We start from the raw sequence: 11,829 nt of genomic DNA on the forward strand, positions 1-11,829 counted from the left end.
GATTTTGCGAAATGCACTCTGAAAACACGTTCTCTAGATCCTTCGCGTTGGATATGACGAGCTTGAGAAATTTTTTTTTTTTTTTTATTACAAAACGTACCTTGATTCTTTCTCTTTCAGGATAGGACAAGGAAAGATAAAGTTCGCGTGATTCTATGCGCTTGCATTAGTTTTTGTTGTTTCTGCAATTCCGTTTATTTTCTAGTCGCGTCGTGTTAACAAGAGCACCAGGGACATTGACAGGACTACGTCGCTGGAAAAAAAAAAAAAAAAAAAAAAAATAGGAAAGCGCGAAATCGCCGCGCGAATTCTGCACCACACATTTCACTTGCAAACAAAAACTTGCGGGACACTGGGGATTTACCGCCTTTTACCAGGATTTCTCCTCGCTTCGGCGATGGACGCGATTCATTATCGGCACCGATAACGATCGCGAGAGTCGACGTTTACCCTGTCGAATTTATTACACTCGATCAAACGTAAGCGAATCGCTGGTTTCCGTTGTGGCTTTCGCATATTTGCGTTCGCGATCCTGCGAGAGAACTGAAGCGTAAGTCATGACGATCGGTCGGCCGAGCGTGGATCGATCCCGATACGCGCGTAAAGTGTGTGAAAAATCACGATTGCGAAAAGGAAGCAAAAGATAGGCGAAAAGTAAGCGAAGCGAGAGAGTGATGACGCGTGGAAGCGCAAAATCGTATCGCATCGCTACGAATAAGCCGCCGTGTGTTTGCTTCTGACGTACATGGAAATTAGATCACCGTGTCACAAACACCTACGCATCCAGGATCCGCAATTTCGAGTCTCGCTGAATCAGGAATCACGTATCGAGATGCTATTTTACGATGGTTATTGAGGAGCGAATTGCGAAAGAGAGAGAAAAATCAAGACCACAGTCGATACGAAACAGCGCATAAATGTTGAAAATAATTCGAGGCAAAAATTAGATTGGATGGTCCAGCAGAGCGACAGCTTGCTGGACAAGTTCAACATCTATAATTAAGATGGCTTAACAAAGGAATAATGTCTGTAAGTAATTATCAGTATGCTAATTCAGCTAATTCTTTGCTACAATGAACATTGCTAATGTAACAAGTTTTCTTCATTACAACAGCAAAAGTCACGCAAAAGTACATTTGCTATGCTATTAAAATAAATATATCTATAATCGCTAATTTTATTCAGCTGTATAATTGTGCTACTTTAAGAAAACTGGCTGTCCGTATATTTACTGCAGATTTGCTGAATCAGTCAAGTTTTTTAGTTGGTTTAATATTTTAATCAATCCTTTTTTCCGTGAAAAAATGTAGAAAAATAATGTTTTTTTTTTTCAATACAACGTTTGTCCATTTGAAGAGAAAAATGTTTATATAATCAAGACTGTGAAAATTATATCTTTGCAAACGGGTTTGTCGACGTATTTATCGTCACCAGTGTTTGCTGTCTCTACCAACGATTACGTCTGGATTACTCCATGAAATATGGATGACACCGAATAAACTCTGTAACGTAACAGTTTCTTGTCGTGATGACTAGACGAATCGAGAAGTAATCACCGGATGATTGAGCTATCGTTATGATGGGTATATCTTTGATGTCTCCTTAGAGCATTGCACTTTTCCCATGACGCTCGTACGCGGAAAGCGGAATTGTGCGCCGACTTCCATCACTAAGTATAGCGGTAACTTTGTTCATTAATACGTTATTGTAGTAATATTAATTAACGGTAACTTTGTTCATTAATCATAACAAGTTTGCTGTCCCTATAAAGGTGGAAGTAACCGCATACAAGCGTATCGCGAGCTCGATTTTTTTCTGCGTAATTAATCCGCTACGCAGGATCAAATAAAATATTGGTATTGGTGTGTGAGGTTAAATAAATAACTTTATAGAATAATATCGATGATTTCGCGCCGCGGCACCGAAACGGAGTAATTTCATGGCTCTAGCTTGATTTTGCGCCACGCATGACCACAGAAAATTACATTTGTTCTCCAAGCGTGTACCGCAGAAATTCTCGTTTAATATTGCTAATGCACACATTGTGCGCGATCGGGATATACGGTGCAGCGCAGGATATCAAACATGGGCGCGGCCGCGTACGTTTATCGAGACATTAACAAATCGTGATGTCATACCCTTGATGCGATGAATAAACGAGGGGGGGGGCCATTTCCAACGACACATAGCGTCCTGAGCTAACATTGGCATAGTTTATTATACCTGTGACATCTAATGTTGCGTGCAATGGCTGAGCAATGGCTGTCACAGTATAGCCTAACGTTGATAAGATAACTCGAATGTGGCAATTTGAGGCTCCGGAATGCGTCACGAAATTAGAGGATTACTTCCCGCATGAGAAAGAGAGAGAGAGAGAGAAAGAGACAGATGAAGAAGGAAAGAGAGACAAACGTTGTCGTGACCAATTATAGCTCAGCGCTTCGGTTGCCATAACTTTTTCTCACTCCTGTCGGGTGCATCGAGATTACTAAAACGTCTTGACGCAATACACGTCAGTGGTACATTTGCATTTTGTGTAATCTAAAATTAACAGCTACCTAGAAAAACTCAGAGGTGCGAGTAAATGTTATGGTAAAATAGAAAAAGAAGATTCTTTTATATACTCTCTTCTTAGGTTCTAAACCAGAAAATTTGAGCAAAGTCAGCACGTGTAATTGCACGTTATGCGGTGCACATTATTTTCTAAGTGCTTTTCTTCTCGCGTTTTAAGAATCTCTTTAGTACGATAACATTTATGTGTAATTGCCACTTTTTCAGGAGAATAAATCGTAAAAATGAGCTTTAGCTTATCCTGCTCTATCTACATCAAACATATGAGGCTTGTTTTTATTCTCATTTTAATGCTTAATCTTCTTAAACTAGGTCTCATGTTGTTATTTCTTCTATTTAATGCACTATTGTTTACAAAAGTGTACATCACGTGTAAATATTATGTCGAGTTTCCCTAGTATAGCTTGGGTCTGTGGATTCGCTAAGTCCAAATGACTCTACGGATCGGTCATCCTTGCGGAGGCAATTGCCACTTGCCGCAAGAAGATGAGCGTTCTCTCTCTCTCTCTCTCTCTCTCTCTCTCTCGTTAGCTAGCAAAAAATATTGTCTCGTAACTCCGACCGTAATTACGACGAAGCACCATTACGGTCGTTTGCAATTTCGATTACTGCAAAACACGTAATGGAAATGATAATTGTTTACATCTTGCATTTCATATGTACTCGTACATGGAAGAATAATTTTACTGAAATATTAAAAAATTAAAAATTAGTTAACTAGATACAGATCTAAAAGTAATTTTGCTGGATCAAAATAATTATGCAGGAAACTCAAGTATGACGAGCTGCAAAAAGTTTTCACATTCCATCAACCAGCGACCTACATAATTATTTTAATAATCCAACAAAATTATCTTCAGAGATATTTCTGTGTCTATCTAGTTAAATCTTTAGATACTTCAGCGGAACTCTTTTTTGCGTGCAATGATTTTTTTTCTTATCGGGATCAAGGCAAATCGCTCGTTTGATTTTTTTTTTCAAACATTACGTCACTAGGCAATGTTAAAGAAAAGAAAATTAATGAAAAGGGAAGAGGAAAGAAAGAAAATCCAAACGATGCCAATGAGATAAGTAGCTCAGTTCTTTGAGTTTTATTGGTAGAAACGTATTTTCTTCTCCCAACATGTGACACGTCATTCTTTGTCGTAAATTCGACATATCGATGAGAGAGGTAAACCCGGCGAATCTGCACTGGTAACTGGTACGTCGGTGTTCGACATATATTTCATTGACGGAAAGCGATATCGCCATAGTGCCTCGAATATCACGGAGCTGCGAGATAACGGGCTAACGTTCGAGCTGTGACATAAAGTAAACGTTTCTCTTCTATCATACGTCTATCGACACTATCGGTTGGATTTTGTTGCTTAAGCTCACTTCTCTCTCTCTCTCTCTCTGTCTCTCTCTGAAATAACTTTCATTTCTCACCTCTACTTCAATTCTTTTTCGTTATATGTTGACTCTTTCAAATCCACAATAAACCATAAAAAACGTATTCGATTCCCATTAATCCTAATAGCGTGCGCTAAAATTTGGTTATATAGGGTAACTCCGGCAAATACATCGCGCTGGGATTTATGCCGCAGAAATAAAAAAAAATAGAAGGAGTGGGAGTAATTTTCCCCAACTACTTTGTTACATGTCTTTATGTTATATCAGCATTATATTGTGATTTCAGCTCTTTACCGTTAATATTAATAAAATTGTGAGTTGAATCGATTTGTCATTGTAATAAGTAAGGCCATCATAAATCATAATCTACATAAAATGATTGCTGTAGGACGTGTAAAAGACTTAAGTCTGTAAAAAACAATAAACGCATTACATGAAATATGTACCTCATGTAACACTTGTAATACATGGGAAGATTATAATTATTATTTATTACTTTATAAATATCATATTTATCATTTTTATTCCTTAATAAAACTTTATAAACGCATTTTATATTATAAGTTATTGTGTCATTTTACGTTTTATTTATATGCATTATTTGTAAACTTTTTATGAACCATACATATCCCTCATCTCTCTCTGAGTACTATGAGTAGCCCCACCCTTATGAGATATACGGCAAAAATGCAAGGGTTTAAAAATCCGAAAAGTACATTTTTTAATACGAAATATAAATATTTCGGATTTTTTTTTTCATAATAGCAAAACAGTACAAAGTACTTTACTGATATAGTTCATTTACTTTAAATATAATAAATAATACTTAATAAATTAAGTTTTTGATAGGTGCGGCATATATACCGGAGTTATCCTATAGCGTTGACATTCAGTAAATCACAATGAGAACGAAACCGACTTGGTAACTCGTTATCCAACTCAACGCGCACGCTTGCGCTTCTTCTTCACATTGTTAGATACAAAGCCGCGCACAGGTGACTGGTAATCAGATAACATTTAAGTAGGAAATAGAAATCTTGGTTACGCGCACGTGCTTAAAGGTTAAATGATTCCACCGTCGTTGATCGATCTCTGTGTTCGCGTCGTTGATTAAAAATCGATGAATGCATTGCTCTAACGGCTACATAATCGAGTTCCCGTATAATGGCCAGGTGATCGTCCATTGTGCACTGGTGGAATTAGTTTCATCGACGAGTATGTATGTGTGTTCGCACGTAACGCATCGCGTGCGATCGAAGAGGCCATTATACCGAGTTGTAGGAAAAATGTTCGGTGTCCATCGGGAGGGATTAGTCGACGATTGAACGCGGTACGATCGACATGAAGAAACGAAGAGGAGGAAATTCACCGATGTATGGTGAGCAACCGCGGAAGATTGCGTTAGATTGCGAGAGGAGAGTCCCATTAACGCTCGATTCCGACGATCTTTGAACCGGCATTGCAGCGACTTACGTGCGTACTTTAGCCGCACGCATCATTACCATCCTTCATTCCGCTCTTACGACCGAGCGAAGCACGCGTAGAGGAAAATATCGAAGAATCGTCTCGTTAGAGATTAATTAAACGGAGTCGCTAACTAGTCGTGACTAGGCACGATTCGACGGTCGGAATCATGTAGAAAGTCAGAGGTGTACGTAGAAATCGCTAATCGCGATTTTTTTTTCGCTTCTTACCGTTTCGCAGACGGGTAAAAATCGCGCTGTAGGAAAATTGGTAGCTGCGGGAGCTCGTAATCTCCGCCGTGTGATTACGTCGAAGAGGAAAAAAAAAAAGGAAACCACGCCGCGGGAAACTATGTCAAGGGTCGCTAGCTGGTTCGCGGCATCGCGCCTTCGAAAGCTCGAACTGCGATTATGTCTTGTGCGCGATGGTGCGTGCACCGGGTACCGTGTCTCTATAGTACAGCCCATAGTCTTTACGATCGGATAAATTCAGGATCTGGAATTTCGTTCGCAACAGTTAGGAACGGGACAACTTCCGTCCGCTTCGTAATCCGGATTTTCCCTCGGGTTGCGGCCGAAACTCGCGAGATACGTACTTAAAATAGCTCCGAGAAGTTAACCGATGGAATCGTGGCGTTCAATTTGATTTTATTGCGCGATACAATCTCACAAGACCGGTTAGTGCATAGTCTACGCGGCGCGTAACTGATTTAAACAATTCGACTACCCGGCTTCCGACGAACTTATTCAACAGCTGGTTCTGAACAGTAAGATTTTCGTGAATCATAACGTTTTGTTCATATAAACAGGTGACTACAAGCCGTATTATTGTTAGAAAGAAGCAGATAAAATAATTATTATAAATATAGAGAGTATATACACTGAAAAAAAATTTGTTCAACGAGCTAAACATTTTCAGTTGTTTGCAGATTTGGTTAATTCAACAAATTTTATTTAATCGAATTCAACCGTAGTCTGTTTAACAAACTGTTCAATGTTAAGCAGACTACGGTTAAATTCAATTAAACAAAATTTGTTAAATTAACCAAATCTACTAAATATTAACAAACAACTAAATATTAGTTCAACAAATTTTTTTTCAGTGTACGTACACAAGATTGGAAATTAACCTTATAAGCATTTTTTCTTTCTATAATTATTTCGTATTACAACTTTCTTAAATTGTTTGTGTATTATTTAATTTTTATATTAGAAAAACATATTTTTCTTCATAAACTTTCTAAATAACCTGGCTAACTGCTGTTGATCTGTAATATAGATTAAATCCATAACGCAATTGTAATTAGAAGAAGAGAAACTACTCGTACATTACATATATAAATTTAAAAAATAATGAAAAGACGGAGCAGGAGAAAGGAATAGTGCAAGAAAAGCAGCGGAGAGAAGATAAATAAGAAGTTAAAACAGAAAGATTTTACGCAGTAGTGAGATAAGTTAATCGTAGATTTGTACGTATTTATTGCTATTAATAATTAATTGCGTAGTAAATTACTCAATCCAGTTTAGCCATGACGACGATAAATTCTCGCGATGAAGGCTGCCGAGCTGCTAAGATGCCGACTTTCTCGCGGTGAGCGTGGCATGGCATCGATTTATCAATTAATTATAGCAGTACGATGTTAAACGCCAATGAAATTACAATTACTCCCTCGCTTATTTTGTTCCGTTGCAATGATTGTACGACTGCAGAAACAAGCGTAGTCATCACTGACCGGTGGTAGAGTATTCTCGTGAGTAAGCGAGCTGAAGCGCGAACTTGAATATTTCCTCAAGACGCGCAAATGATTGATGTTAAGTTTGCTAGTAGCGCGTACACGATCACTATATTATTCTCCTAGGGAATACGAGAACGGCCACCTGATCGGCTACTTTCTTCTCCAGTGTTCGGCGAGAGAAGCGAGAGGAGTAAAAGAGACGAACCTGACCGACGTTTTAAATTCAGGTGCCGTGACCGGTATGCAAAAATTTACCGAGAAGTAATACGAGGAAAGCGGAGGGAGGTGTGCGAGGTGAGGTACAACCAGGGGCCCCGGTGTATGGTCAGTTGGTTCATTGACCGATCTTTTCTCCTCTTCTTCGTCCTCCTCACCCTTTGCACCGCGATTCTCTCTCGCCCGTCTCTCGCGTTGCGATCCTTTTGCCTTCCAGCGCACGAGAAAGAACGGGATTCGAAGGGAACGAAGAAGGATCGTGCCTTCGTATCGGGCATGTGCCGCGATCGCGTTGAGATCTCTCGAAAATCGCGACCGCGCAGACGCAGAGTTACGACGTTCGAGTTCAACTTCCTCGATCGCCGAAATAAAGATTTATGTGCGACAGACGGAGAAATTCGCCTTTCTCCTGATTGCCAGCTGAAGACGCTTGGCTAACCTTTTTTTTTTTTTTTTCAGGAAATAACCTATTGAATTGCACATTTGATCAAGGAGATTCTTTTTACGGGGCTCGTCGTACCCTCGAGAAGAAGCAATCGACGACTAAATAATTTATGCTCCAATGGCTTGTGAAATGAGCTTTTAGAACCGTCTCGTCTAGTTATCGTGTCGCCGATTTAGGGGTACAAGTATAATACAAGGTAGCTCGGGAAAAATCAGAGAACTTCCCATTGTTTCATTAATACTCGTAAGAGCAAAGGGTGAAAAAGTGTAAGAAGCGAATCCGCGAAATGAATATGAATCGCCACCAAAAGCAATTTCATTAATTACCATGTGCATCTCCTTCAGTGCGCACGGAAGAGTCCACTTCCGGTCTGCTGGTTCCCTCGAGAAATCGATAGATGTGGCAGCGATGTGCGCACAAGTCCCGGGACGGGTCAACGAGCTGTTGGCGTCTTCGGTCGTAATTAAGTGGGGATTCGTAATTAAGTGTGAAAGTTATCAACCGTATCAATTGAAAGCGCTACTTCGATGCGTATCAATCAAACCGACGCTATTACAACTTTCGTCGTTTATGAAGTAGTTATGATCGAAAGCGTAATGTGGTGAAAGGAATAATTTGAATCTGATGAGCTTTTAATGATAAAGTTATTATCTTGTGATAATTATTTGATAATCAATACAAATATTTATTTTTGTACTCTCCTCATTTCTTTATAATATTATCAAGTTATTTTTTTTATAAAGAAATATACTTTGTCTCATGTATTCAAATATTAAATTATCCATATATTGTTTACGTTCGATATTGTTACGTTCGGAAGTAATTATTTTATTTTGTGACTTACAATAATAATGCAAGTGCATGTATTCGTCATTTTTTGAATTCTTACAATAAAGCGCGATCTTTATTTTGCACTCGATGGGGTGTAGTTATTGAATGTTCCCTTTCGCGCAACAATTATTTGCAATTATTGGAAATAGCATCGCACATACAATAGCACGAGGCCCAAAAATTGTATTTGCAATTGTTTTCAACTGTCGTTTCATCCTCAATAGTGAACTGTCGCTTTTGATTCCTTTTCGATATATCATATATCTACTTCCATTATTTTTAATGCTGAATCGAATTCAATTATTCCATACGGCGTTGGACTATAGATTTTAATTAATCAGAATGCTTCTCTCTCTCTCTCTCTCTGTTTGGCAAACTTATTCTATCATTAAAAAATAACATTCATTAATCAATACTGTAATAATTAATTAAGTTTACGGCTCGATTCTGACGAAAAAAGTAAAGTTCAATATTTAATAAAATATGAAATTCAATATTTTAACAGATTAACATTTTTAAAGAATTAAAAATTATTCCTTCGAATTTTAATTCTCAAACTTGGTGTACGAAAAAAATTTCATTTACACGTATATTATACATCATGCACTTTACACCCAAGTGCACATTAAAAATTGTGCACTGCCAGCAGAATTCCCGTATCTGGGAACCCGACGTCTATTACGCGTTCATTTTTATCTTCGCTTTTTAAAGAGACACGAAAGAGGTCGATACGTGTAGAAATGCTCGGCGTGTGTAAATGCATTTCTCGCCTTGAATTTTTCTAAAGCTTCTACCCGCTCAAACACAACCACATGATTCCTCTTTCTCTTCTTCTCTCAGACAATATTCATGGACGCGAGACCGCCGAAGAATAATTGTACGAGTAAAGCCGGGATGCGCTGTACGCATCGCGTGCGTGATTAACCGACGCGAAATTGAACCGGTTTTCGATGCCTCGCAGTAAATCGCGCGGTCCGATAAACGAAATTAATGAATATCGATTTCGGCTTCAACGAGAACGACCGTTTCTTCCGAACAATTGTAAAAGAAAAAAAAAAAATACACGAACAACGTGGAAGAATCGTGATACCAAGTGATTCTTGAAAGGAAAAATGCTCTAAGATTAATTTACATCCTAACGTTACGCACCTATGCAACACGCGTTATATTTCTTTGGGATGCCTAGTAGCGTTGCTGCGCTAATCCATGTTTACACGTAAGCAGGTGGAGCCGAACTAAAGCCTGTTACACCAAGATAGGTAAGAGCTTCAACTTAGTTAACTAAGTTTGCTCACTATCCGTTTATACTGCAGGCAAGGTATACGAACGGAGAGTAAATCTCCAAAGTTAGATAATCTGGATTTTTAAGTAAAAGTTAGTGTCAGAAAACTCGCACGAAAAGAGGTGTAAATAAATCAAAATATTACGTTAAAAATTAGATTGATTTTTCAGCGGACGCCAATTCTAATGTCTCTACTAACGATAAATAAATTAAGCAAAGTAGGATACGTGTCTTAGATCGCTAATTTTCCGCCTCGAGAAGTATGTACGTATTGATGTATCGTTAAATCGGGACGTCGGCCTAACGGTAAGGCGAAATTGAAAAGTCCGACGGTTACCGCCTCTCGCAACATGGTTATCAACCATGAAGGATTAGACGAATGGAAGCGCCCAAGTTTTCTGTGTCCCAGTTTAGATCATCGCCGTGGGATACCGTCACGTAATTCTCGGCATTCTTCGCATTTTTCAACCGTGACAGGGTGCATTCACGATTCAGAGCTTTCTTCCATGATACCTTTTCTTCCCTTTGCACCTTGCATTACCATGGAGAGACATTCTTCCCCGACGCGGTCAGACGCACGCAAACAGGTTTACTCCCACTCAGTATACCGGCGCGTTGCTCCACATTCTTATCTCGGCAGGTGAAATTCGGAATACTCGATCTGTCCGGGGAGTTCACTTGACGAAATAATGTTCCGGCATGCATGATTCGTGACAGTGACAATTACGTGCACGCAAGTTGCAAATGATGCTGTTAATTTGTAGCGAATGTAGCGCGCGAATTCCGGCCGCTCTCTCGATCCGTATATTTATGAATGGTAAATATTTCAGGCTAATTGAATAAATGTAAATTTGTGAGATGAAATATTAATAAACATTGCAATTGTAATTGGATATCTAATGCTCCCTGACTATTCTTGTTTTCTCTGACTATTCTTCGTAGCAGAAGAGAAATTGGACGACTAACGCGAGTTTAACTGAATTTTCTGTCGTCCAACTGTCCTCAGACTGTCTTCGCCAGTCGGATTCGCTAAAAGCTTCCAACTTGTTTCGCGTCTCATTTCGTACAATGGCAGGTAGTCAGTACTGTTCTCGGCAGCCGAGAAAGCATGTCGTGCTTCCCTTCCGCGACAGACGATCTACCGAGTTCTACTTTCCGTGGAACTTCAAAGAGACGACTTTTTCTCAGACACGAGAAAGAGATGATAGCATTCTGTTCTCGTTCTTCGAAAGTTACGCGGGTGGTCGAAGCATGTCCACGGAACTCGAGAGAGAAAAGAAGAAAAAAAATTGCCACGTAGTGACAGAATAATTAGGTCGCTGTCATTTGAATCGAGTAAGCGCGCTCTCTCGTAACGAAGTTCGGTTTGCACGAATTTGCGATCAGAGGGAAACGAAAATTTAAGGGTCAGATATTAATGAACTGACCGACAAATATTGATTTTATTGCGACTTTTCGATTCATGGAAATGTAAAATATAATTTGATATTTCTATTTTTTAATTATATTAAGTAATTATATATGTATGATTATTTGATATGATTTCAAAATAAATACTTTTTTACGTAATAAAGTATCAAAATGGGCTCAAATGAAATTATTAACAAGTCTCAAATATCCGACTTTAATCAGAAAAATGATCGTCGAAACAGAAGAGAAAAAATATTTACTTTGAACACAATTCCAACATGGTCACCTAAATATATATATATATATATATATATATAATAAAGCTTTGCATGCAATTATTTCGGTAAAATTTTGCGTTATTTTTCGTAACGTAACATTTGTAACGTGGACATTTTATTTAGATAAGACTCAATATACAGTCGTGTTCCGATTTTTGTTGCTCGCGCAATTTTTGGGAAAGCTAGGAAAATGTAAAATAAATCG

The 11,829-nt window shown here is 38.6% G+C and overlaps 2 protein-coding genes across 3 annotated transcripts in view; one reads left to right on the plus strand and one right to left on the minus strand.

Moving 5' to 3' along the window:
• LOC105152182 (uncharacterized) overlaps nucleotides 1–11,829 on the minus strand; it is a 138,934-nt gene that overhangs the window by 9,261 nt on the left and 117,844 nt on the right. The window lies entirely within an intron of this gene.
• Nucleotides 1–11,829, plus strand: part of MESR3 (misexpression suppressor of ras 3) — a 47,531-nt gene that overhangs the window by 4,640 nt on the left and 31,062 nt on the right. The window contains exon 1 of one of the 2 annotated variants that reach the window (XM_087413410.1): nucleotides 1,048–5,341. The exons of the other annotated variant lie outside the window; for it this stretch is intronic. Coding sequence (XP_087269536.1) covers nucleotides 5,339–5,341 — 3 coding nt within the window. The 5' untranslated portion in view covers nucleotides 1,048–5,338. Of the gene's footprint in view, nucleotides 1–1,047; nucleotides 5,342–11,829 lie in introns of those variants that run through there. 2 annotated transcript variants of the gene reach the window in all.

Source organism: Acromyrmex echinatior, chromosome 14 (assembly GCF_024713525.1).
Source record: "Acromyrmex echinatior isolate Ae372 chromosome 14, ASM2471352v2, whole genome shotgun sequence".
Lineage (NCBI taxonomy): Eukaryota > Metazoa > Arthropoda > Insecta > Hymenoptera > Formicidae > Acromyrmex > Acromyrmex echinatior.